Source organism: Strix aluco, chromosome 2 (assembly GCF_031877795.1).
Source record: "Strix aluco isolate bStrAlu1 chromosome 2, bStrAlu1.hap1, whole genome shotgun sequence".
NCBI lineage: Eukaryota > Metazoa > Chordata > Aves > Strigiformes > Strigidae > Strix > Strix aluco.
Window position 1 is genome coordinate 79,310,793 of NC_133932.1, and position 24,615 is coordinate 79,335,407.

The following is a 24,615-nucleotide window of genomic DNA, read 5'->3' on the forward strand; positions in this document are numbered from 1 at the left end:
CCACAGACAGGGAAAAAAGGAAAGATAAGTTTTCCTCTATGAACTGTAATGCTGTAAAGTATTAAAATTTCACTTAAATGCAGCACTTCTGAAGAAGCAAAAAATTTGAGCTACAGAATAACAGGTGGCAGTTCAGGCATATTTGAGGTACTGTGAGGCACTCTGTAGGGATTTAAAAAGAATATTCTAAAGTAAAAAGTCTTCCCTTATTTATATTTAATTCAAAGTGAGTTTAAAAATAAAATGTACTGTTTTGTTTTTGACATCTCTGTTCAGCTGTCCATGTTCCAGAAAAATGTTGTAATGCACTGTATAGAAGTTTAATAAATCACAATCTAAACTTCCAAGTTCACAGCATTTACAAGTTTTGCTACTGAAATCAAAAGTGGAAGTGTTTAAAAATATATCAAGTAGCTAAACACAAAGATTTAAGAGGTATCAAAGCTCCCAGAAAGGATAGAACTGTAAAAGAAAAGAAAATGCAGTGACTTACGATTCTGAAGCATTTGCATAATATGTTCTTTAATCATAGGTAAAACAAGTTTTCCTCCAAGGCCACATGCCATCCTGTCCAGTGCACTCTCACCAGCAACTGCATTGCTAAACATCAGTTACAGAAATATCAGTGGTTTGATATCTACAATAAAACAAACAGTCCAACAGGGCACGGAAGTGCCCTTTCCTGCAGTTCTAGTCTTCAAACTTCTGCCATCTGAATGCACATGAGCCTCCATAAGTAAATAAAGCATACCCAAACCTAAAAGCACACACACCAGTCACAAAATAATTATTTACCCTCCACCTAAACATTTATTATCTGTAGCCCACTGACTAAGTTATTACCAAAGAAACTTGGGCCTTGCTAGCACTGAAGGTATAGACAATTTCACAACAATTACACATACCTAGAAAGCTGAAACTAAATTTGCAATGAATTAAGCAATAATACTGGCTATCATCTTTCTGTCACGAGAACACAAACCAGTTCAGACTTGCTATGAATCAGGTGAACCAGCAGAATTCAAGCTTTGGTACCTAAGAGCCCCTTCTTGCATGGCTGCAGTACCAGTAGTCTAGTAGCATGTTCTCTTGACAATGACTCAGGCAGAAAATATTCAGCCCAGGTGAGGAATCTGTGACTCTTAGCCAGTTCCAGAACTGAGAACAGCCAAACATTATCTGTGTAAAGTGTCTTGTTCCACCCAATAGAATTATTCCCTACATAAAAGCAAAAAACTTTCCAGTTACAGTCTGGGTATGGCTTGCACTGTAATAACTCAAGGTTATTACAGTCCATCCTAGACACCCAGGCTGGTGGAAAAGCTGAGTAATGGTTCAGAAAGGGATGAACCTCCCTTTTCTTTGAAGTAGCAGTCAGCTGGGTCAGAAATAGAGGTCTTCAACTATTATGCTTGAATCCCCGATTTTCCTTACAAACCGTCTAGAAACTCACATGCTATGAACAAAGGTGTTTGCACAAATATATTGACAGTATTGTATTTGTTCTTCAGATTAGTCATGTTTAAATAAACAGACACATCACCAGCAAGACAACAGAGCATGGGCGCTTAGGTTTAGATTGGAGGAAACTCACTAAAGTTAATGGCAATTTTTGTCTGAAATTATGTTCTTTGAGCTCTTTCCTCCCACTATTAATTCACACCTTTAGTTTGAGGAAATAAAGATAGTCTAACTTAGAAAAATGACCACACACCTTCCCGCAATGTTTGCAAGGCTTTTGCCAGGAAAAGAGGAAGTTGGATTAACCTTTTCCTCCTTTAGAATTTTACTGCTCTATGAAGTCAGAGCAACAAAAAACTGGAAATGCTAAAATATTCCCTGCTGGTTTTGTGTAGGCTGACTCACATCCCCCTTAGTCAGATCTGAACACACCCTAACTAGGCTACAGCCTGATGATCATTAGTCCATTTCTTGGACTGCACAGAATTCCAGTTGTCTTATGAAGCCACAAAGACTTAAGCACCAAAAGAGATTAACATGCACATCAGCTGAACAACTCTCCACAAAGGTGAACTTCGGTGCTGGGAAACACATAGTAACATGAGTGAACCTGCTAAAAGGAAAAACTAACACCACGCACAGAGTCACAAGAGACTAGCTGTTGTCCAGTATTTTGTGTCTAATCCTCAAGCTCTCCTATTACTTCGAGGACCAAATGAGCTACATTTCCCCTTTAGGCTTAGGTTGCTGAGCATGATTTGTTTTCTGATCTTTGCTCACTCTACTCATGACTCTTAACAAAAAAAAGGAAAATTTTCACTCTAAAATCCATAGGCAACTAACTTGTGTTTAGAAGAACAAAGTTACTCTGCTGAAAATAGAGAGAAATTGGCATGCCTTAAGTGGATGATTCAGCATACTTACTAAAGCTGCCTAAAGCAGGCCGTCTGAATAAACTTCCACACCCTGAAAGGCTTGATGAGAATTTGAACTTTAATACTCTATTTCCCCTTGAAATTTAGCTGAATGAAAAGATTCAAATACTTGACAAACCTGAGTGCAGTGGTGTTTGACAGTTCTACCTGTATGGCAAAATTTCAAAGTTGAGGAAACAAAACAAGTTAAAAGGGTCTGGTCTACCATGTGAGAGGGGGAAGAAAGGACAGCTTACTTTCAATTCTATAATCAAGGGGAACATAAAAAAGTATTCTAAGTCAAGCAGATATTAAACAGGTTCTTCCATAAATTCCTACACATCTATCTAGTAGAAGTTGCTATACAGTTTGGTAGTAAATCAACATCTCTTCACTTGCCTACCTTCCTGTGAAGATTTCAAAGTGTTCTGTGACAAATGTTTCAAAACTCTAATTAAATCTGAGTCTTGAAGGAGATGTCAGATGTGGCAAAAGTGTCTAGACTGGTAGATGAACATCTGTGTCTTCACAGAATTCTGGAGATACTTATCTCCTACATGTATTTCTGCTTTCTTCTACTCTATTCTAACTATATTTGGACAAGAGCAGATGTAACAAGATGCTGTAGACAAAACTGTCATTTTAGTGAAAATTTGGAGCAAGCTACAAACCACACAGGAATAAGCAAATCAGAAAGACTGGACATCTTTATTAGATCTTTCTTGCCCAAGACACAACAAAATAAGCTACTACTAGCCATACCAAAAGATGTAAAATAAAAGCAAAATCATAATATTTTTTAGCTAGATGAAATCCAGCAAGGAATTCCACTATGCATTCTGATGTCCTTTCAGAAGGTAGGCAGTTTTTCTTCTTTAACACCACCTTTTCAGGGGCACAGATACAGAAAAATATGAAGAGATTGGTTGTAGATGATTGAACAGGTCAGCATCCTTCAGCTTTGGCTCCAACTAACCTCAGGATAAGTCCTCAATTTAAAGGGTTACAAAGCACTGACTTCTGAACCAAGCAACATAAATGACAGAAGAAACAAGTTTGGAAAGTTAAAACAGTGCAAAAGAGAAGACAAAAGGACATGCAACTTGTAGAAGTAAATTACAGCAATACACAGATAGTGAAAGAATTTACTTACTTGCTGAACAGTACGTAAATAACCTACATATGAACTGTCTGAGAAGAGTCATATATACCACTCATGACCGAGGGAACAAAATTATAAAGGTTACTTGAGTAAAGAAGTAATGCACTGCAGTCACTTGCATCCTACACTTAAAATTTGCCTTTAGCCACACAGTCTTGATAATATATTGAAACAACTAGTTTCATAATTACCTGTCAAAATCATCATCTTCAAGCTCATCTGCATTTGCCCAATCTTCATCTTCTTCCAAGTCAACCATCATTGCTAACATTTGAGGAACTAAAAAAGAAGAAGTTTTAAACTTAGGTTGCCTTCTTAAAATAGCTCCTCAAATAACAAGCATAAAATTTAAGTTCTCTCCTTTCAAAAAAATCACTGAAGAAAAATAACTCTTCTTCCAGTAGCATATAGCCAAGTCTGTCAAACTGCATCAGCCAATAATTCACAATAGATTTTCGGAAAAGTATTTTCAGAACATTCAAATCGAGAGTAAAAAGAAGTTGAGTGTATTTCTTACCAGGACTAATAGCACAATGCAAATTTTTTTTTAAATTATGGAGATTGTAAAAAGTAAATTCCTTAATAAAGTTCCTTGAAAGCGTTAAAAATAGTATATATCCTTTAAGAACTTTGACATCATCCTTTGAACATTTACTGATGAAAGAGACAATATTCATTATGGAAAAACAACACTCAATCCTTAAGTTTTACAAACATGATAACTTTTGTTAACTGTATGTACAGTGGTCACTTAGCATGAAGATTTACTTTTACAGTAAGGTAATGGTTTAGAACTTGAAACTTCTCCCCATTTAATGTAAAATTTTGGCTTGTATCTTGAAAATATCTTGCACATAATAATCACCAGTTTTCTACTTCTATCTCCATAGATTGATTCTGTCTGCTCTTCTCAGTGTAAGTCTTTACAGAGGCTATTATTACACATGCTTTATATCATAATGTGCAACTACTATGTAATAAGCAACACCTATTCTTCTGAGGTGTTCTCACAGGAGGAAGGAGTGCAGGGATTTGTCTATTGTGAGCCTGCCTGTTCCTGTGCACTTCAGAAGCCCAAGGGGTGAAAAGTATACCTTGCACTTTCAGAGCAAAGTAAGGTGCTCTGAAATATTCTTTACCTTGTATTACACTAACCACTCAGAGCAGTTGTTTGAATTCAAGACAATTTATGCAGAAAAGCTTTACTTTGCCCTGGAAACAGAAGTTTTCAGTTAAATACTCAACCTTTGAGGTTTAAGAATCTTTTTAGGACAGTCTACCACATATCTTGAAGTCAGGCATCATCATTAACTGACCTTTACAGCAACCAACCTCAAAACCTAGTAGGCATACAGTAGTCCATGCTGCTGCTGAGACTTACTGAAACTGGTGAATTTTGTAATTTACTTACACTACTGCAAATCTATAACAGAGACACAACCCTAAGCAAACTCACCTCACCATACATCTGGACAGATGAGAAACTTCTGGTGAACTGATGACAGAAGAAACTATTGCTCACTGACAGCATTGTGGGGCACGTATCAAGAAAAGATCAAATTATGGATTGATTTGCTTGATGTGACTACATATCTTCAGCCAGAGATTATACCATGGCTGCAAAAACCTTCAGAGAGCTTTTATAAACATATCAAGATAACTTAATGGACACTATGAACTCTCTAGCACGATGCCCACATGTCAGAATTCTATATACTTACCAGTCACTGAAAAGAATTTCCTCAAAAAAAAGTATTATAGCCCAGAAGCTTTTCAGACACAGACACTCATAAGCACAGACATGAAAACAATGTATCGTCACATCTCTGAAACAGGGAAGTCAACCATCATCCGCCACAAATGCTATGCAGGTCCAAAAACTGATGTCATAGCATTTGTTGCTACTAACAAGCAAGGCTGAGTACAAACTGTCATCCAAAGCTGTCTGGCCATCATTATATCTAGAACTTGCAAAAGCTTGTAAACATGCTGTTTCCTCTTAAGTTTAATATGAACGTGGTTGCCAGGAAGTATAGTTTCACCGAGAATTTTTTTAAATGTAGAGTTGCACATTAAAGTTTCAACATTGTCCCAACAAGCCCTCAAAATTTAATTATTGCCAATATATAGACTGTTCACAAACAAGTTAAGGATGACCCCACTAAGCCTCCTTCTTGTCAGAGCATGCCATGACTCTCCATTTTCTGGAGACTGAACAAAACTACAGGCAAAGATAGGCTGCAGCTCCAATTTCTAGGGAAAAAGCAATACAACACTCTGCTATCTTGAATTCTGAGCTCAAGGAGGGAAGTCTGAACCCAAATAGAATTCTGAGTAGATAACTGGTACACAGAACACAGATTAACTCCTAAATCAGTCTCATGTTCAGTAAAACCAGCATAAGATGACAGTTTTGCCTAAGACCCAGTTCTAGTTGTGAGGATCAAGTGATTTATCAACTTTTTAGTGAAAACAGAAAGCCTTTTAAACTAAGGCACAAAACCAAGACAAAAGCAATCCTTTTTGGCTACCTTTTTAGCATTCTCTGAACATAACTGCTTTACTAGGTCTGAAAAATAAGTGTCTTTCACCTTAGTGATTCATTAAGAGCAATTTTACAACAGGTTGCAAACCAAAGGCATTTCATTCCTGCATGGTGCCTTATCTTAATGCAATATCTTAATACAAATATTTCATTCCTAAACAGCAACTAGCAACCCAATATACAAGTAATACATTCTAAAGAGATAGAAGGTACTTCTCCACTATGCTGCCTGACCAGATAAGAAGCTTGTAGTGATTTGGGGGACAGCAAGTGTCAAGTGTTAATATTCCCAACAAGCTACAGGACAGACTGAAAACACAGAATTCTAAATATTTTCAAATTTCAAAATATATTCTAAAAGAATCTGTTCTTTAAAAAACTATTCTACAAGTAAGCAAAACTTCTAGTTAATAGTTTTTAAACAGTGCAGATCCAGTCCACGTTTTCCAGAAGTTTTATGATTAATTTAGTGACATACATATACACAACTTTCTCCAGCCGAAGCACAGAAGTAAAAAAATTGCCTTTTAACAGATTGCCTTTATGCAAGTTTCAGAAAACAGCAAGAATCTAGACAAATACAATTGTAACAAGGTGGGAAAAGAATCTTTCCAAAAAGAGGGTTACACCACTGTGTCAGTGCCCTGACCTACTCACAAAACGGGTTTAAAAGGCAGAGAAATACCAGTGCATACAGTATTGCTGCTGGGGCTGTCCAGAAGACAGTTATTTTTAGCATCTCATATAATAATGCATGATTAAAAAAGTGCCTCTCCAAAGAATTTACAATCCAGATGTTAAATAGACTAATTAGACTATCTCTAAGTATTTATATAAGCATCTGATTTTAAATTCACAGCTTTAACCCAACACTAAAGCTCAACATGCACGCTGAATTCCTGCAGTCTTCAGTTGCCAGCACCACAGAATATCTGGCCTACATACCAAACTTCAAACGTAGAACTTCAGAACTAAATGCATCAACTTTTTTTTTTTTTTACAGTACAAATTTCCAAAGACAGCAGAAAAGCATGAAAGTAGTATTTTCCTTGGAAGCACCTAATGAAGAGTCTACTATATTTTTTCACATTGTTGGTGGCTGCATAAGCACAGATTAATTTATGAAGAGTCATAAGAAGAAGGGGTTTTCTCCATAAGAAAACTCAATTCAGTGTCACCTAAAGTTATCAGCACCAGCAAACTCCGAGTTAGACACGGTTTTGACACTGACCACCTGCAAAGTCAGTTTAAAACTGTAAAGGAAGACAAATTGTTTCAACAAAGAAAATGAGTAAAATACTTACTGGCTTGTGCAACAATGTTTGTATGCCTCCTCAGCATAGCAGCAGCAGTTTCTGACAAGGTCACAATTACTTCAAGCGCCAACTGACGCTGCATGTTACTGAGACTGGCATCTGCACACAACTACAATCCAGATTAGAGCAAACAGTTAGAACAGCAATTTTGGGGCAGAAAGAGTGATTATTTTTTTTTTTTTAAACAATTCCTAGCTTTACCTTCAGACTTAATTGCAATGTAGGTTCCAAATGTGGTCGTAAATACTTGGGAACAGAATCTGCAATTTCTACAAGGGATTTCAGGACAGAATCATCGTTTTGGTAGCAGGAATCATTTACAGCCTATAAAGAGATAAGAAGAAGATAAGATTAAATAAAAACAAATAATACTATGGATGAGACCACTGTTATAGAAGAAATTTATTAACTGCATTCTCGTCTCTCTGAATAGTCTTGTTTAGCATTAGTGGCTTAGTATTAGCAGCTAAAGCAGTTAAAGCCTTAGGCTGCAAGAACTGGCCAAGTAAACTTTTTGATAAAACTAACACTGCTGACAAAGAACTAGCTGAATCTGGCAGATACGAGTGGGATGAAGAAGGACCAAGGAGACAATACCAAGAGAATGAAGTAACTTCAGAAGAAGGCCAGCTCAGCAACAGTGAAAACCCAGTAAGAAATCAAGAGACCACAAACCAGAATTAAGTGATCAGGCTTGGGGATCAGGTGATGGGTGGTGTGGGTATAATTGAGAGGAGTGAATTGGGTTGGGGGTCCCTCTCTGGAGGCACCCAGCTCAAGCTGTAACCAGAGAACTCATAAAAGACTAATTGGAAGCCTTCACTCAGACTTTGCATTTTCATCAGCAGGATCCTAGGGTCAGACCCTGCTATGGCGGCCAGCATGCGTCAATCTGTAATAACTACAAACAGTTAATATGCAGGGTCCAAAACTACACGTTTTCTACAAGTTATGGCTTGCAATGTCATACGCCATCAATATTGACCATTATTAATTTAAATCTAACACAGTAGACAGACACTCAGATAAAATTAAGGTCACACATCAGAGGCACCGACATGCAAAAAACACACACTGTTTTGACAAGCAAAACTTCAAAATCTGTTTTAAATAAAGAAAAACTCAAAGTAACTCTGCCCAAAAGAAAGAAAATGAGCCTAACTCCTTTTTTTCCTGTTACACGAAAGCATCTTTGAATAGCTTACACTTACAAACACCAGGAACTTCAAGATTAAATAATTTCTTTTTTTCCAGACAACTCTGGAGAGCCACCGAATTAAAGCAGACCTGAAAGGCCTTAATTAAAGCCTTCAGTCATAGGATGTAGGAAAGAGAAAAAGAAATCAAGCTTTTTGCAAGTATCTTTCCTAACCCATAGCTACATTCTGAAAAGTAATTTAAAACTTACTTTTAACTGATCAAGTTGATACTCTAATACCAAAACAGCACACAGGTATTCAATGGTGTTAAAACTCTTCTAGAAGTAGGACACGAAAACCCAAATCTCCAAAGAAAAAACAGTCTTTAAACACACTTTTTGGGTTTTGAAAGGCATTTTCATTAGCAAAGTATCTGATGTCTTCCTAATGTAGAAACATTTTTTAGAGTTTAGGGTTTTTTTAGTTATTTTAGAGTTTAGTTTTTAGGTGGTTTTTAATACTTAAGTCTAGAATCCAGCAGTTTTGATAATGCCACTCAAACAGCCCACACTTTTAACACAGAAGCAGCATCTTCCAGTATCAGAAATGTTCTGGAAAAAGTCTATCTTGGTTAAGGCCTTTTGGACTAACAGCTGCCACTCGTCCCCTGATTCTAGCAAAGGATAATGTAATATTTACTGTTAGTTTCTGTAAAACTCTGTATTTTATACTCATTGCAACTTTTGACATTTCTTTAATGCAAGACTAGGTTTCTGAAGAAAGTTCAAAAGTGCATGGTGAGTCCTAAAAGGCAGAGGCACTTTTCTGTAGTATTGAACACCAACAACCACAGTCAGTTGAAGGTCTGGCTGCTTTTACCTCCACTGAAGGATAAAACTCTTGGATACAAGTTTCAACTATTAGTTCTGAAAGTTCAACTTCCAGCATAACCATTACAGATATCGTACTGAAAAGACTGAACTGCTAAGTCAGAATTTTATTTTTAGCTTTTTTACCATGCCAATATTTCAACAAAATGAACTCCAACAGTAACAAAAAAAGCATCCAACTGTCTCCAAAGGTCACTCACCACTATTCTAACACATCGCATCTCCTATTTATAAACTCAGATCTTCATAGCCATCTTGTGTTACTGCAGCCAGAAAATCTAGTCCTTCTCACAATAAGTACTTTACAAAGATAGATTTCATAACATAGTTCTGTGCTTTATATTTGCAATATAAAGCTTGAAAATGCAAGCCAAGTACATGTGTTTTCACAGCCTAAAATAGTAGGATTGAAACTCATATCACAAAGTGGGCTATTAGTCTGAAGTTTAAAAACAGCATACTATTTAATTGCCAAACATCAAGACAAATGGCATGCCCACCCCAAATCTTGCCTCACTCCCACTCATGCAGTACTCAGCAGACACGGTCCTCTCAGCCAGTTACAATCTTTGAACAATACAATTGTTATTGCCAGAGTCACAGACAGGGACTAACCACCAGATAGCGACCTCGATATCAAAATACTCATCTTGTACACACTAGAACCCATTTTCAAGTTCAGTTGATTTTAACAAATTTTCTCTCAGTTTCCATTTAAGATCAAGCAGAATTCCATTGGTTGCAGAAGACAGTAAACTTGGCACAATTTTTCTTCAGCTTGCCACAAAGCACACAGACAAGGTTTATAGCTTACACTGTCAACAGGAACCTGCTGTACTGACTGTATCAAGAAGTCAGTCTTTAACCTAAATTTAGCCTAATTTAAAATTGCCAAAAGTGCACTACCACCACCACCACAGGTACTTAGTTATTTCCACTTTTTCTTGATATAGAAAGGGAACTGCACTGTGAAATTGTCCTTCAGAGCTCAAACTATTTCTGTCTCTGGTTTGGTTTACACTAGGCTTCCCCCCAAAAGTAAACTCCCTTCTATTAGAATTCCAACTTTTGCTCAAATTCAACCATCCTAGGAGAGATCTAATCCAGACTCAGAAATTATATGAAGTTTAAAAATGCATTTTGTTTGCAAGTTTCTAATTTATCAAACAATAAAGATCATTTATCCAGACTGTTGTTCTTACTCTGAGAATCTTTGTTCAGAATAATTCCTCAATTCCTCTTAACTGGAGATACAGGATATCATGGGTCAATGAATTTCCCAATTACTGATTACTTGAAATCTCAGAATAGCCCATATTTAAACTATATCTCAATATCACGGTTAATTTAAAACCCATATGATTTTGATTTAAATACCTTACAAAGAATTTTATCTCACTTATCTACGTAACACTGTATAAATTAATCAGCATTGAACTATTTTCCTTAAAACCCTATCAATTAGCTTGTGTTTAAAAATTCCTTATCAGTTTCTACTGTATCTTGCTGGCGACTGATGTCATGCTAAAATGTAGTTAATTCGAGTCTCAGCAAAAACTCGTATGCTACAGAAATTTGCAGACCCATAATTTATGTTTGGATACAGTCAATACAGGAAGTAATGGCACATTAAGTGTTACTTGTGTGGTTTCTTACCTGTAAGATTCCAGGTAGCAAGTCTGCAAAATGTTTAAGAAGGGGAAGATTGTGCTCATTAGCAAGCACAAATGCAGCTGCAGCTCTAGCAGACAAAGTCTTGATCTAGAAGACAGGCAGGATTGGAGAAAGCAGCATGAAGAACTGGTAACGAAACATGCCTTGGTTTTCTTTTAACACGAGGCCTGTTATGAGACTACATTTTGTATTATCATTTCCCTTTTACGTTTTCCTAATAGATATAGCAATTAGTTTTTAACATGGGATTTTAAATCTTACTTCAAATTAAAGCAATAATGAAGACCTTCAACATCTATGTCCTCCATGATACAAAAAAAGTTTATCATATTACGAGGTGGCAAGTATTCCCTAGCTTTCTTTTAGCTTGTTTTTTGTTTTGGTGTTCTGGGTTTGGTTTTTTTAATGAAAGAAAAAAGAAAAACACTATTGTTTTCAACTTCCATCCCAGTTTCAAATGTGTATGCAAGTGTCAAAGTCCCATTTTTCAAAAAGTGTGATCTCAGTGTTTAAAACATGCTTTTTTAAAGGCATGACTTGTGGTACTTTAGAAAATGTTACTCAGTTGACTTTCAAAGGTCAGAAAAAGTAATCCATGGGCGAGCAGCAAACTGAACCCATATACCACAGCAGGGTTTCCTATCCTTGCCCAGCATTTTTTCACAAGAGAAACATTGTCAAAGTACAATTCATTGCACAAATCAATAAATGTGAAGCCTTCCAGAAAAGCAAGGCTTGCTAACATGCCCTTACAGCAAAGCATGCACAAACAGTTCAAGGAGCTGTCATGTATTCAGTTTTGAGACATACTGTGTACAGATACTATGTACCTATACTGTTAAACACAAGGGCCAGAAAGAGAGCTTAACAAGGAGTTTCTGATCCCTCACGATGCTGGCTAAAAGCCCTGGCTCTGCTTTGGGCCACTACAACAAGGTTTCTCCAAGCATAACTACTAGGGAAGAGTCTGGACCTAAGCCGTGCAGATATGCCCGTCAACTTTAGGACCATGAAAAGGTTCGACCCTTTTGTTTACAGTAGGCATAGTCAAAACTCCAGGTGTACATCAGTTTCAAGTAATGCAGTTCTCTGGTTGGAATCTACAGTTCAGCCTTTATGTTTGAGACTACTACACTAAGTTTCTATGCTCAGGACATAATAATAATAATTAAAAAAAAGAACATAAAAGTCTTACTGATGGATGCTCTTGATCTTGCATACACTGAACCAGCATTCTCTTAATAACCTCCAAATAGTGTTGCTGCTGATTCCCAAAAATCCCAGGAAAATTCCTAAGGTTGAGAAAAGACCAAAACATTTAATAAAAATTCACACAGTTTAACCTTAACTATTATTTTACACTTATCCATTGTTTAAGCTACAGTTTGTAATTGTACATGTAAGAGTTAAATAAACCACAATACAACAGAATAAATGAAATATATATGATTGCTTGTTAATTAAGTTGTGACAGTTTTCCCTTACATTTTTTACAGACATGATTTGGCTAACCTGCAAAAACACAGCAAAGTCTGAAGGCTTACCAAAAAATATGTAGAGCAGCCTCACGCAGTCCCACATTCTGAGAGCTGACAGAATCAAATAAGAATTTCAGAACTTCTGGCCACTGGTTGTTACCATCTTCATCTGGATTAAACACAACAAAGTTTTCGGATAAGCAAACTTAAGAGTGGTTAGACCTCATTGGTGCAGGGCAACCAGACATGACTACTAAAACTAACTTCAAAAACCTGATCTGAAGATGTGTCGAAGTCGCAGTATAAAATATGGCTGAAGTGTCAAATCTAAAGACACTCAGGAACAGAAGATGATCAATATTTACTGTTACATAACAGCACTCAAAAAAGAAACTGATGTAGATGTTGAGCATAACATTCATGAGAATTTAAACAAAATTGGATTTCTAAACCTTAATACAGTATCATCTACACTCAAGCAATTTAAAAAGCAGAGTTAAAGAATCTTATTTTTATCTGATTAAGGATAATGTAAACAGATATTAAGTTTTGTTTTAAACCATGAAATCAGTTAGTATATCATGTGCAAATGTCTACACAAGACAAGAGAACAAAACATAAAAATACAACTACCACCAATACATAAACATTTTACCACAATATCAGCTTATATACAGTACCTATTAAGTTCCTGGCCAATTCAGCAACAATGTCACAGATTTTTTTCCTCATACTGGACTGTGTTTCCAACTGAATAATCAACAGCAATCCACTTTTGATAGAGGTCTGATCATCAGGTGAAAGAGCTGGATAAACTTCTTCAAAAGCAGAAGACAAAAGTCGTCGTAGAAGGACAGCTGCCATTTGTCTAGCCTATTGAGTAAGAAAGTGTTTTGCTATGATAATCATGTTCTTATGCGAAAAGATAACTGACATCATACTTCCAAATGATCAGTTCTCACTGTGTAGGCTTGTTTGGTGAATGGAACACCTCTCAAGCAACAGATGACAATTACGATAGTAAAAACATAGCAAAATAACATCAGCTTACAACCATGTTTCTGACAATTACACCTCTTCAAAGAGATAATAATGAAATCCACTAAGTATTCAGTTTTTTTCTAGAGCTGAACCTTGGACATATTTTGTGGCAAGTTAAGGACTTAGCTGCATTACTGAAAGATGTTTAAAGCATGTCTTCTTTCTATTTTAAACAGCCTGCTGAGATAATTATAATCCAGACAGGGTTTTTTGGATTAACAAGTGACTTAATGGGACAACTTTGTCAGACAAGTAATCTGTAAACCCTCCTTCTCTAACAACCAAACGTCACCCTGAAGATTCAGGAACCCAGAATTAGATTTTAGCAAATAAAACTCCACTCTGAACAAAAAAATAACCCCAAAGCCTTCAGCCTTTCACAGACCTAGGATGAAATGTTTTTCTTTAAACTTGAATTTGAGCATAGGAACCTCAATACCACCTATTACAATCTTCTATGCTTCCTGCTTGCATACAGCAATTCTACAACAGTATCATTTACATATCTATATTTATTTACAATTATACAAGAACTAGAAGCAAAAAATATGGCCGAGTAATTCAAAATGAATAGAGCAACACATGCAATAAAGGCAAAAAGACACATGAAGCACTCTGAATAACTTACTAAATAGGATGTTCACTAACCAGTGTTTCTGGAAGGACAAACAGAAATTAAAAACCACCCCCCAAACTTCCGAAGTTTAACATGTATATCAAAACCTTATACATGTTGAATCCCCACAAAAAATAATCCAATGCAACATGCATTCAGTTTCTTTCCCTAAGATATTACTCTTTAACATGTACTTAAATGAAAAATAGTTTCACTTGTAACAGCCTTTGGAATTCAAGAATGTTCAATGAGCAGCAGAACTAACAAAATCTAATTTCCAAAAGATCTCTCAACTACATTGCGTAATCTATAGCTGAGAAACACAAGCTGCTGCAAAGTCTCAACTCCTAATGTACCCTGTAAAAATCAGGTATTGTTAGAACATCACCCAAGATACTATTCTTGTTATGTTCCGCAGTCTCCAAGCTCACCATGCCTTTCCACAATCTACCCATCTCTCTCCTATACAGCTAAACAGTAGTGCACACAAAGTCTCTATACTTGCACAAGGGAAGGACTAGAATTGGACCTTATTTCAGATCATTCCTTATCTCCTCCTTAACAGTTCCAGTGTGGACCAAAGCTACCACATATGCAGGATTAGCAGATCTTCCCTAGTAGATTTAAGGAATATAGCAGGTGAACAGAGGATCAACAGTGCCCACCTGTGCTGTAAGCCAAGGTTCTCCAGCAATAGGTCACCACACAGGGAATATGAGTGAGGAAGGAGAAAGATTCTTTCTCCGCTGCCTCTGGGAATCCCACTAACAATGTGTCCAAAAACTTTAATGGTACTACAACATACTGGTATCTTTCTTTCTCCCATCCAATATTGTTAAAGATTAAATTTCTCCTCCTTAGTGTGGTGAACTTACATAGGAGAAGCCTTGACTAGGCAGCGAGTTTGCTGGGACTAAACAAGGCACACACTGATGCAATGTCTTCCCTTACTCAGGGCATCGTGTTTCTGTGCATATTCTCTGACATCTGATAATGACTGAACTCAGATTATATTCATTCCTTTCCTGAAGTAATAATAGGTGGCCAGATAGGGAAGAGAGCTTGTTTTCATAAAGCACGTAGTTTCAAAGATAAGAACTTCTGCTTCTGAAGAATTTAAAATAGAAGATGACAGACAAACACAGACTGACTGCAAAGTAAAAACACTAGTAACAAGACATACAGAAAGACTCAAGATCAGTGCTACATGAATTAGCTCCTGGTTATTGTTACTAGTGTAGAAAAAAATTCTCAAATTTGCTAACGCAAATTCAAATGTTTGAAGGAGTAACAAAGAAGCAATTGACTTCTAATAATAAATGGCATATTTTCCTCAGCAGATATCCACCTATGTTTGAAAATTACCATTGTCAATTTAATTATGACCAACATGCCTGGATTAATGGTAGCTCTGGGGCTGTTTCTTATGCTTTAAGGAAGGAAGTATGTATTTTTCACACACTCCAAATGCTCTTTTACATTTAAGTACTACAAAATATGTACCTAAACAAGCATTTTAAAATCCTACAACTTAGCAGCTATAGCTTTTAATGAGAACAGGAGCAATATAAAGTGTACATCCCCGAAGAAGAACCTCCATCTACCAATAAAGTATAAAAAAAGAATTCTCTCCTAGCATTGGATTCTTCTCCATGTCTAAATTACTGAGATGCTTACATACAATTAGAATGTCAAAGGTGTTAACATTAAAAGCCGTCACAATACTCAAATTTCAACACACTGCTTCTTATGAATAGCATTTACAGTGCTTTAAAAATGTTCTAGGATTTTACAGATGACAGAACCAAGGCACAAGAAGAAAACCAACTTGCTGAGCAGGGCAGCAGAAGAATTACAAACAGAAATCTGTGATACCATGTCCTCCACTGGCATTCAAAGTGTCCAGGTAATCCTATATATTTTGTAAGAAAAAGACTGAACATCTTGTGTAGCACAGTCACAGTGATTTTTACTTTTGTTTTACCATTCCTTTTCAGTCCTCAAGAAGAAAAACATGTGTGGATGGAAGCAATCAATATTTAGGACACGGTCCAAAGATGGACTTGCACAATCTCCTTCGGGGATCCAGCCCCATGTGGAATTAAAAGCGTGCAGTGCCTAAGGTCCGCATACAACTCAAAGGCAGAACTGTGGTGCATCAGAAGTCCATGGACTGCCTGCCTTCCCCTCCAAATGCTGAACAGGAAGCTGCCCAGAGAAGTAGTTTTCAGACTAAGAAATGCAACCCCTTCATTCGACAATACAGAGAGGGGGAAGGGAAAGGTCAGAGCCCTCGAAGAGGGCTGCGAGTACAGCAGAAACACAGTTTTACACAGCATTTGTTACTGCATTTCTCAGGGCTTGAAATTAGTCACTGTAAATTAGGACACAATTGACAACTGCCAGTCCAGAGTTAACCAGGAAGAAAACAAATGCAGGAGAAAATGCAGAGCTTCTGTTCCTCTCCAAGATTTAGGTGGTAAATCAAAACTGCAACGGAACAGCCTCTAACAGCTGAGACACATCCTGAGAAAAAAAATCATCAGATAAACCGTGAAAACATACCACCTTTCTGTTCAACCCTTTAAAATGCAGTTTCATAGGAAGAAGTAGAGTCCTAACTTCATAACAGTGAGACTACATGTTCAGGAAGTTGGAGACCTGGGTTCAAGCCCCTCCTCAGCCTGAGGTGTACAAATTCACATTATCATCTGGCATAGAAGTGTTCTAACTGCTAAGTCAGACTCTTCCCTCCACTTCTGTGAACAGTGTTACTCTGTTATCGGGAAAGTATGAAATGAGAACAGAGGGAAAAGGTGATTATTTCCACAGTTTAGGCATTTAGCTAGGAGAAAACTTGTTATACAGTTAGTTTTTTAAACAGTTATTTCTGATCTAGCTTAATTTTTTTTCCATGTCAAATGCATGGGGTCCTGGAAGCAGGACCTGAATCCCTGTTTCTCCATTTAAATGCCAAAACTACTAGGTTGCAGCATCAGGATTCCCCCAAACGCTGTCCAAATAGTCCTACAAATCTTGTATTCTCTACAGCACAGCAGCCCAGCTCCTGCAAACAGGATGGAGTATTTTCTTCAGCCTTGATTTCCTGAAAGGAGGTAAACCAATACAGAGGCGTCAGGATGAAGAGGGATCTAAACCCAGCTTTCCCATAGCCTGGGAAAGGGATCCTTAAAGTTCTAAGGCTTCTTCCAGCAGCCTGTATTCAGCGGTGCCAGTCCATTCAACATGCTCAGAAGATACACATCAGGCCCAAAGCCCTATCCACTGGTGATATATGCACCATCCTATCCAACATTTGGATCTACGTAAAACATATGCAGACACAAAATGCCTAGCTGTTGATACCAGCACCATACTGAACACGCACAGAATGCTTCCCTGCATGCTTATATGCAATGTTTAGATCAAGCATGGGGATGATTTCACTTAGGCTCTAATTAGGCTACTGTGTATTTGGATTTTCAGGGAAGAGAAGTTGTTTGCAGGTTTTATTAACCAGGATTTTTGAGTTCAGCACCTAATGTCTACTTAAGTTATGAGCTAATATTTAAACCCTTCTTTGATTTATCCATTGGTGGAGTTAAATGTCAAGTTATTCTATAAATGTTAACCTCTGATGTCTTTGGTGAGAGTAACTTCTACAGGCGTAAAGTTTCTTTGCACTTGAGTAAGTTGGAAGCCAAGTCATTGGCAAGATTTTGAACAAGTTTTAGACTGGGCTATCTCCTTAGCTGATGTAAAGGGAATAAAATCAGTAAATACAAGCAGCAAGTATTTATTTACACAAGCATGACTTTGTAGCTGTCAACTCAAGACTTCTCAAATATATGCAAAACAGAAGCATGTGCAATGCAGCTATGACTTCTAGGGCATAGTATTATCCAACTATTCTGATTATTTTCTATACTATTCTGATAAAAAAGGGGCAGAGGTGGATCCTATTTTTCACAGCAAATTTAAATACAGGAGAGACTGCTCTACATCTTTCTATCATTTGAAACATCTCAGAGCAGCAGGAGAGAAAACTACATAGCTCTTACGCAACCACTTGCTAGTATAATATTGAAGGATTCTGTCAGAATACTGCCTTGTAGGTAGATAAGCATCAGTATTAGTAAGCTGATACTTACTGAGCATTAAAAAGTACAAATAGCATCTACCTCTAAATCAAATACAATCTACCAGGAGAGATCATTATCCAGAAAGAAACAGCACACTTATACTCTCTTTATAACATTGTTCAGAAATTCTACATGCTACATCTTTCCATTGTTCAGTGAAACTCTAGATTTGAAAAAGAAGTCAAACATTTTTACTTTTAAGCGACTCTGAAGTTTGTAGTATCTTGAAAGCTTAGTAGTTCTTCACTCTGCATATTCAAGTGAATAATAGTTTTACCAGTACTATACCTGATTGCTAAAGCGTGTGAGCCTTTACAAAACTAAGGAATAACTAACAGGCACACTTACTGTATGCCCACAGAAAAATTTTATATAGTGCTTAGACTGCTCTCCATTCATTCTATAACACTGCTAGATGACTTAATGAGCATATCCTCTCCAAATAGGACAAAATACAAAAGCCATCTGAATAAAACATGAAAAAGAACTGCTACCTTATCTCCCCCCCAATTCCAATTTGAGAAACATGAGAAGTTTCAGACGATACATAAGTTTAACACATTTAGGCACAGGACCCCAAAACGGAAAGCATTTCTCAGCTGTAACTTGAAGGAACATCACAGTAACAGTCATATATTAGTTACACATTTTAAGGAAAGAATCCATTCATTAAGCAAAACACACAACCAGAAAACAATGGAGATCTAAACAGTCACTTATGAAAGACTACTTTTGAAACTAAATATCCTACATGAAAAAGTCTCAGCTAGTGAACCTGACATAAGCAAACTAGATGAGTGGTCCCTCTACAAATGTGCAGTAAATTAAGATTATTCAGTTAATACACAGCTTGTTCATCTATCCCAAAATGACTGGCACAGATTTCCTTCCCCCTTCTCCAAGATCCCTTGAAAATCTGCAGAATTCAAAGATTACTGAGACATACCTCCTCAGCAGCAGCAGTATTCCGGATTGCTTGTAGAAGGAACGTGATCTTAGATTGACCTGGAATATTCTCATACGTCTCCTGCATAAAAAGTGATGCAGTTTAGTGTAAATAATTACTAGAAAGCATGTGTTAAGCATTAATATGAACTGACTTTCCTTTTAAAACAACTTCAGTATCCTCCAGTTAATAGAAAATAACAGCAAAAAATTAAACCTGTCAAAATAAAAATTTATGACCTATTTTAAAATCATGAGTAAAATCTTAGTTAGCTAATAAGACCTGCCATATTGGAATGATCTACATATGCATTACTGGCCACTTATGAGTTAAGAAATACAACATAAACAAAACATGTATCCTCCTGGACATACAACATACATGGATCACATATTCTCCTGGGAATCCATCGTAGCTTGCATCACACAAAGCATTAAGAACTTTGGAAGCCTGAGACTGAATGTGATCACAGATTAATAACCACTGACAAACGCATAGTCCAAAAACTTGTTTTCTTTTTTTTGAATCTTTTTGAAGCCTTTACAATGTCACATTGCAGTCACACATCTCAACTACACATTTTGAATATGAACTTTTCATTTTTAAACTCCTGTCTGAATTTCAGCAAGACACACTATTTAGTCTCCCTCTTAGGGAAACCCTCTTAATAAAATGGAAACTCCGAAAGAGTTATTTTTTGTGGACACAATCCTGAAGATAAATTACTCCACCCTTTCCAAATATTCCCTCTCTCATCCTGAACTCAACAAACAAGCCTACAACACAAAGCCCAGGTTCATTTTGATCAGTTCCCTGCCTGCCTATTTCCCATTCTTACTATTGCAGCATCTCTAATACTCCAGTAAATTTACTCATGCTCATATACACTCACAGTCAATGAGACTCTGAATCCCCAATGAATCCCTGTATTTAATCTAATCATTTCATGGAGACTGCAAAATTAAATGAGGTTTAGGGTCAGACTTCTCAGATTAACCATTTCTATGAATGTAAATATTTATATTGCACTATTATCTACAAATATAAAGACAAACAGAGAAACAAGGTTCCCTAAACACAGGCCCAGCATGGACCTGAAGCTATGCTTTCACGGACAGCCAAAGCACTGTAAAAGCTGGCTTCCCTCATGCCTATTCTGATAATAAATTCTATTTTGAGCTGTTTAAACTCGCTAGAAATGGCAGCAACCTATCCAGTTGTTCACTGGCATAATTCTGTCAATTCAGTAAACTGGATTCAGAGGATGCTAAGGAGCACCAGAGCAAGGTAGGCAAGAGGAACACATGGCCAAAACCAGAACCTTCCCCCTGTGCTGGTGGAGGACTACTTTGATGGCTTCTACCAATCTTACTACAAGCCTTGGCTACCTGCATCCTGCTACATCTTCACTGTATCTTTTACTGTGTTCTTTCAGATCATGACTAGTTTCCCAGCTACCTTATCCAGAGGTATAAGGGAGGGCCACAAAGATGATCAGGGGGCTGGAGCACCTCCCTTATGAGGACAGGCTGAGAGAGTTGGGGTTGTTCAGCCTGGAGAAGAGAAGGCTCCGGCAAGACCTTATAGTGGCCTTCCAGTACTTAAAGGGGTCCTACAGGGAAGATGGGGAGGGACTCTGTATTGGGGAGCATAGTGCTAGGACGAGGAGTAAGGGTTTTAAACTGAAAGAGGGCAGAATTAGATCAGATATAAAGAAGAAATTCTTTACTGTGATGCTGTTGAGCCACTGGAACAGGTTGCCCAGACAAGCTCTGGACACCCCCTCCCTGGAAGCATTCAAGGTCAGGTTGGACGGGGCTTTGAGCAACCTGGTCTAGTGGAAAGCCCATGGCAGGGGGGGTGGAACTAGATGATCTTTAACGTTCCTTCCAACCCAAACCATTCTATGATTCTATGAAATTTCTTACATGGCATGAATAACTTTCGGAATACACACAAGCAAATATCTATTATCTACACTTAGTACTCACGTTCTTCCAAACCCGAGAAATATATGTTAAAAAAGAGCATAAAATCACCAAGAAAAAGTCAATAAAAGTTTCTCTATCAGAAGACAGACACACAAATAAGAGAAAGACAGGCTTTTATAGTCAACAGGCAACATTCCAGTAATTTTTAACGGCAGATAAAATGAATGGACCATGTTTCAGCAAACCGGTCAGAGTAAGTTGTGAGTGTGCTAGCACATACATAGATTCATATGCATAAACACTTAAATAAAAACAGGTTTTAGGTGATTAGATTTCCCCCCTCATCTGTTTTTTTACAGCTTTCACTACACCCCCATCCAAACAGGATATGACTCTACATCTCCATCAAGTCCAGTCTCTAATGTAACGCCCCCCCCAACCTAATTTTAATGACCAGACCTATTAGAAATAACCCAAGCCTGTCTCCTTCAGTTCCCTGTCAACCCATTTATCATCCTCACTGGTTTTCACTGGACTTGAATAAAAACCTGCTATTCAATTTACCTGCAATTATGTGAATCCCTGCAGTATTTAACATTGCCTTCCAACAAGTAAGTACACTTTTAAAAAAAACCTGACTGGACCATGTAGATGTTTAAGATCAAATATGAGTCCTGTATGATTTTAGTAAGCAGATAATTCTAAAGGCTATGCAATACTTTCATCCAAACAAATCTTACTTGAAGAAACAGACAACTTAAAAAAAGTCAATCTAGCTACACTGTAGACAGATTTGTGTTTCTACGTACAAGTTCATTAACCCACCACAAAGAAGACTGAGCTGGGTTCTTCACAGGCGTGGTATGGTGGAAGAATGAGACACAACAGGCATAAATTGAAAAAAGGAGGTTCAGACCAGATAGAGGGCCAGACCTCTTTGCTCTAATGAGGACAGTCAAGCAGGAGCGGGTTGCTCAGATTGCTTGTGCAGTCTCCATTCTTGGAAGTTTTCAAGACTCGAGAGGACAAAGCCCTGAGTGACCTGGTCTGACCTGATAACTGACACTGCTTTGAGCAGGAGATTGCACTACTGAGGACAGACCTCCTGAGGTCCCTTCCACTCTGAATGTTCTTAAATCGTAAAAATACCTTGGAAATATCCAGAAACCAATGCTAGATTCAATGCAGTTAAATAAGTAAAAGTTATACTACTCAGTTGTATTAGCATATGAAACTAACAGACTTGAAAAGCTTGGTAACCTATCATGACAGTATTTCTTATTCTGACTGACCATAGCGCTTATGTATCTATGAAGATTAAAAAAACTCCAACTCAGTTCCAAGAAAGTTTCTGACAGAATATGCCAGTTGTAAAACTCCAAGTCTGACTTCTTTTCCAAGAATGTTTTATTTCACAAGCATTACGACACAGCTGTCCAATAAATTTACTTTGTTACAATTTTAATAAAGTTAAGAACATTTCTCACAGTTTTCTGATGTTACATGCAGGCAGTTGAGAAGAGAAAGAGATTCAGATCCCAGGGAATGGCCTAAATTCCAGTCCTATGTTCCAGAATGTGGGAATAATTCTTGCTGCTTCTCTAGAAAGTGTTTGCAGTAATCAATACTGAACTTTGCTAGCTTTCTAAAAAAATGTATGTCTCCCCTCCTTTTCATTCCCAAATTATATTTTATGAATTTTCACTGCAGCATCAGGCACAATAATACTTTTTATTCTTTGCCAAACAATGCGCTGAACTCTGCTGACCGCCGAAGTGATGAGAGCGATAAAAGACCCGATGCAGCCATGCAGTGGGAATTCATGCTAAACCTAGACGCTAGTATTTAATTCAATGGGAGAGATTCCCCACTAGGCTTGACAATGGAGTCTTAAGCATGACAGAGAGAAAGAATTAACGTGGCTTAGCCATCACAAAGAATTTTAGCTGAAATAACACATCTGAAAAGTTTTTGCTGATAACAGAGAAACTCGGTATATTGAAAATGCTTCTTTTAGTGAAATGTTTCTTAGCTGACGAAACACTTGAATACACGGCCCGTTCCGAAGTTAAAAACCAAACTACAGTGTAGCATCAGAAGAGGACCTGGGCGGGCCGGGGGCGGGGGGGCGGCTGCGGCCCCGCTCCTGCCCCAGCACCGGCGGCACGGCCGGGGGTGGGGGGGGGCGCACGGGGCCCCTGCGAGGGCCACTTCGGGAGCGCAGAATCGAGGCTACAAGTGCAGCCGCCCCCGGGGCCCGGCGGAGCGCTTCGATCACGCCCCTCCGAGCTCCGCACCCACGGAGGGCAGACACCCGCCCTCACCTCATTTGGGGCGCCCCCCCCCCCCCAGTTCCCGAGCCAGCGAGGACCGGCCCCACCACCGGCCGCCGGCTTGGCCTCCCCTGCCCCGCGGAGCCGTGGCTGCGTTCCGTCACACCGGCCAGCCCAGGCGAAGCCAGCCCAGGCCCCGTCTCGCCACGGGCAGCTAGGAGACCGAGACCCCCCGGGGAGGGGGGGGGGGGCGGAACGGACACTCCGCGGGGCCCGGCGGACACGAGGCGGCCGGCGGCCGCGCGCTGCCAGACATGCAGGGCCGCCGGGGTTGGGGGCGCGAGCGAGACCCGGAGCGGCCCCTCCGCGCCCCGCCGGGGAGAACCGCCGCAGCCGCCCGGCTCCCCCCGCGGAGGGCCGGCGCCGACGTGAGCGTGTGCGGGAGAGGAGGGGGGGCGGGGGGAAGAGAAGGAAAGGCCCCGGCAGCAGCTGGTGCCGCTGCTCACACGTGGGGCTCGGCCGGCCCCGCCGCCTCCCTGCCCCCCCGCTTCCCTCCCTCCCTCCCTCCCTCCCTCCGGCAAGGTCCGGGAGGTCTGACAGGCCGGCTTGGCGCCCAGGGCCGGGGCGCGGCGGACCCGTTACCTCGGCCTGCTTGCGGACCGCATTGTCTGGGCTGAGCAGGTTGCCCAGCAGAAGGTAGAACTGCTGCTGCTCCTGCTCCGCTGCCGCCGCCATTGCTGAGAAAGGGAAAGAGAGCGAGGCCGGCCGGGCGGGGACAGGCAGGCGGGGGAGGGGGAACGCCGGCCTCGCCGCCAGCGGAGGGAGAGGGGGCGGAGCCCGCGCCGGAGCCGCCGCCGCCGCGCTCTGCTCCCGGCTCCCCCCTGGGGCTGGCCGCGCCGGCCGCGCTCTCCAACGCTCCCATTGGCTGTGACGCACGGGGCCTCGGCCCCGATTGGCCGGCCTTCTCTATGACGTCCCGGGGCGGGGGGGGGGGGGGGGAAGCGGAGAGCGACTGAACAACCGTCCCTGTATGGGGGGTTTGTCTCCTCTTGTCCCATTGGCGCGCCTCCGGGCCGGAGGTGGGAGG

The 24,615-nt window shown here is 39.4% G+C and overlaps 1 protein-coding gene across 1 annotated transcript in view; it reads right to left on the minus strand.

The window, feature by feature from the left end:
* Nucleotides 1–24,350, minus strand: part of IPO5 (importin 5) — a 45,554-nt gene extending 21,204 nt beyond the window's left edge. Inside the window, exons 1-10 of the mRNA XM_074815423.1 lie at nucleotides 24,171–24,350; nucleotides 19,325–19,405; nucleotides 13,260–13,452; nucleotides 12,646–12,748; nucleotides 12,297–12,393; nucleotides 11,084–11,188; nucleotides 7,600–7,722; nucleotides 7,387–7,507; nucleotides 3,729–3,816; nucleotides 494–600 (exon numbers count right to left, since the gene is read on the minus strand). Coding sequence (XP_074671524.1) covers nucleotides 494–600; nucleotides 3,729–3,816; nucleotides 7,387–7,507; nucleotides 7,600–7,722; nucleotides 11,084–11,188; nucleotides 12,297–12,393; nucleotides 12,646–12,748; nucleotides 13,260–13,452; nucleotides 19,325–19,405; nucleotides 24,171–24,263 — 1,111 coding nt within the window. The 5' untranslated portion in view covers nucleotides 24,264–24,350. The remainder of the gene's footprint in view (nucleotides 1–493; nucleotides 601–3,728; nucleotides 3,817–7,386; nucleotides 7,508–7,599; nucleotides 7,723–11,083; nucleotides 11,189–12,296; nucleotides 12,394–12,645; nucleotides 12,749–13,259; nucleotides 13,453–19,324; nucleotides 19,406–24,170) is intronic.
* Nucleotides 24,351–24,615: the final 265 nt, after the last annotated feature.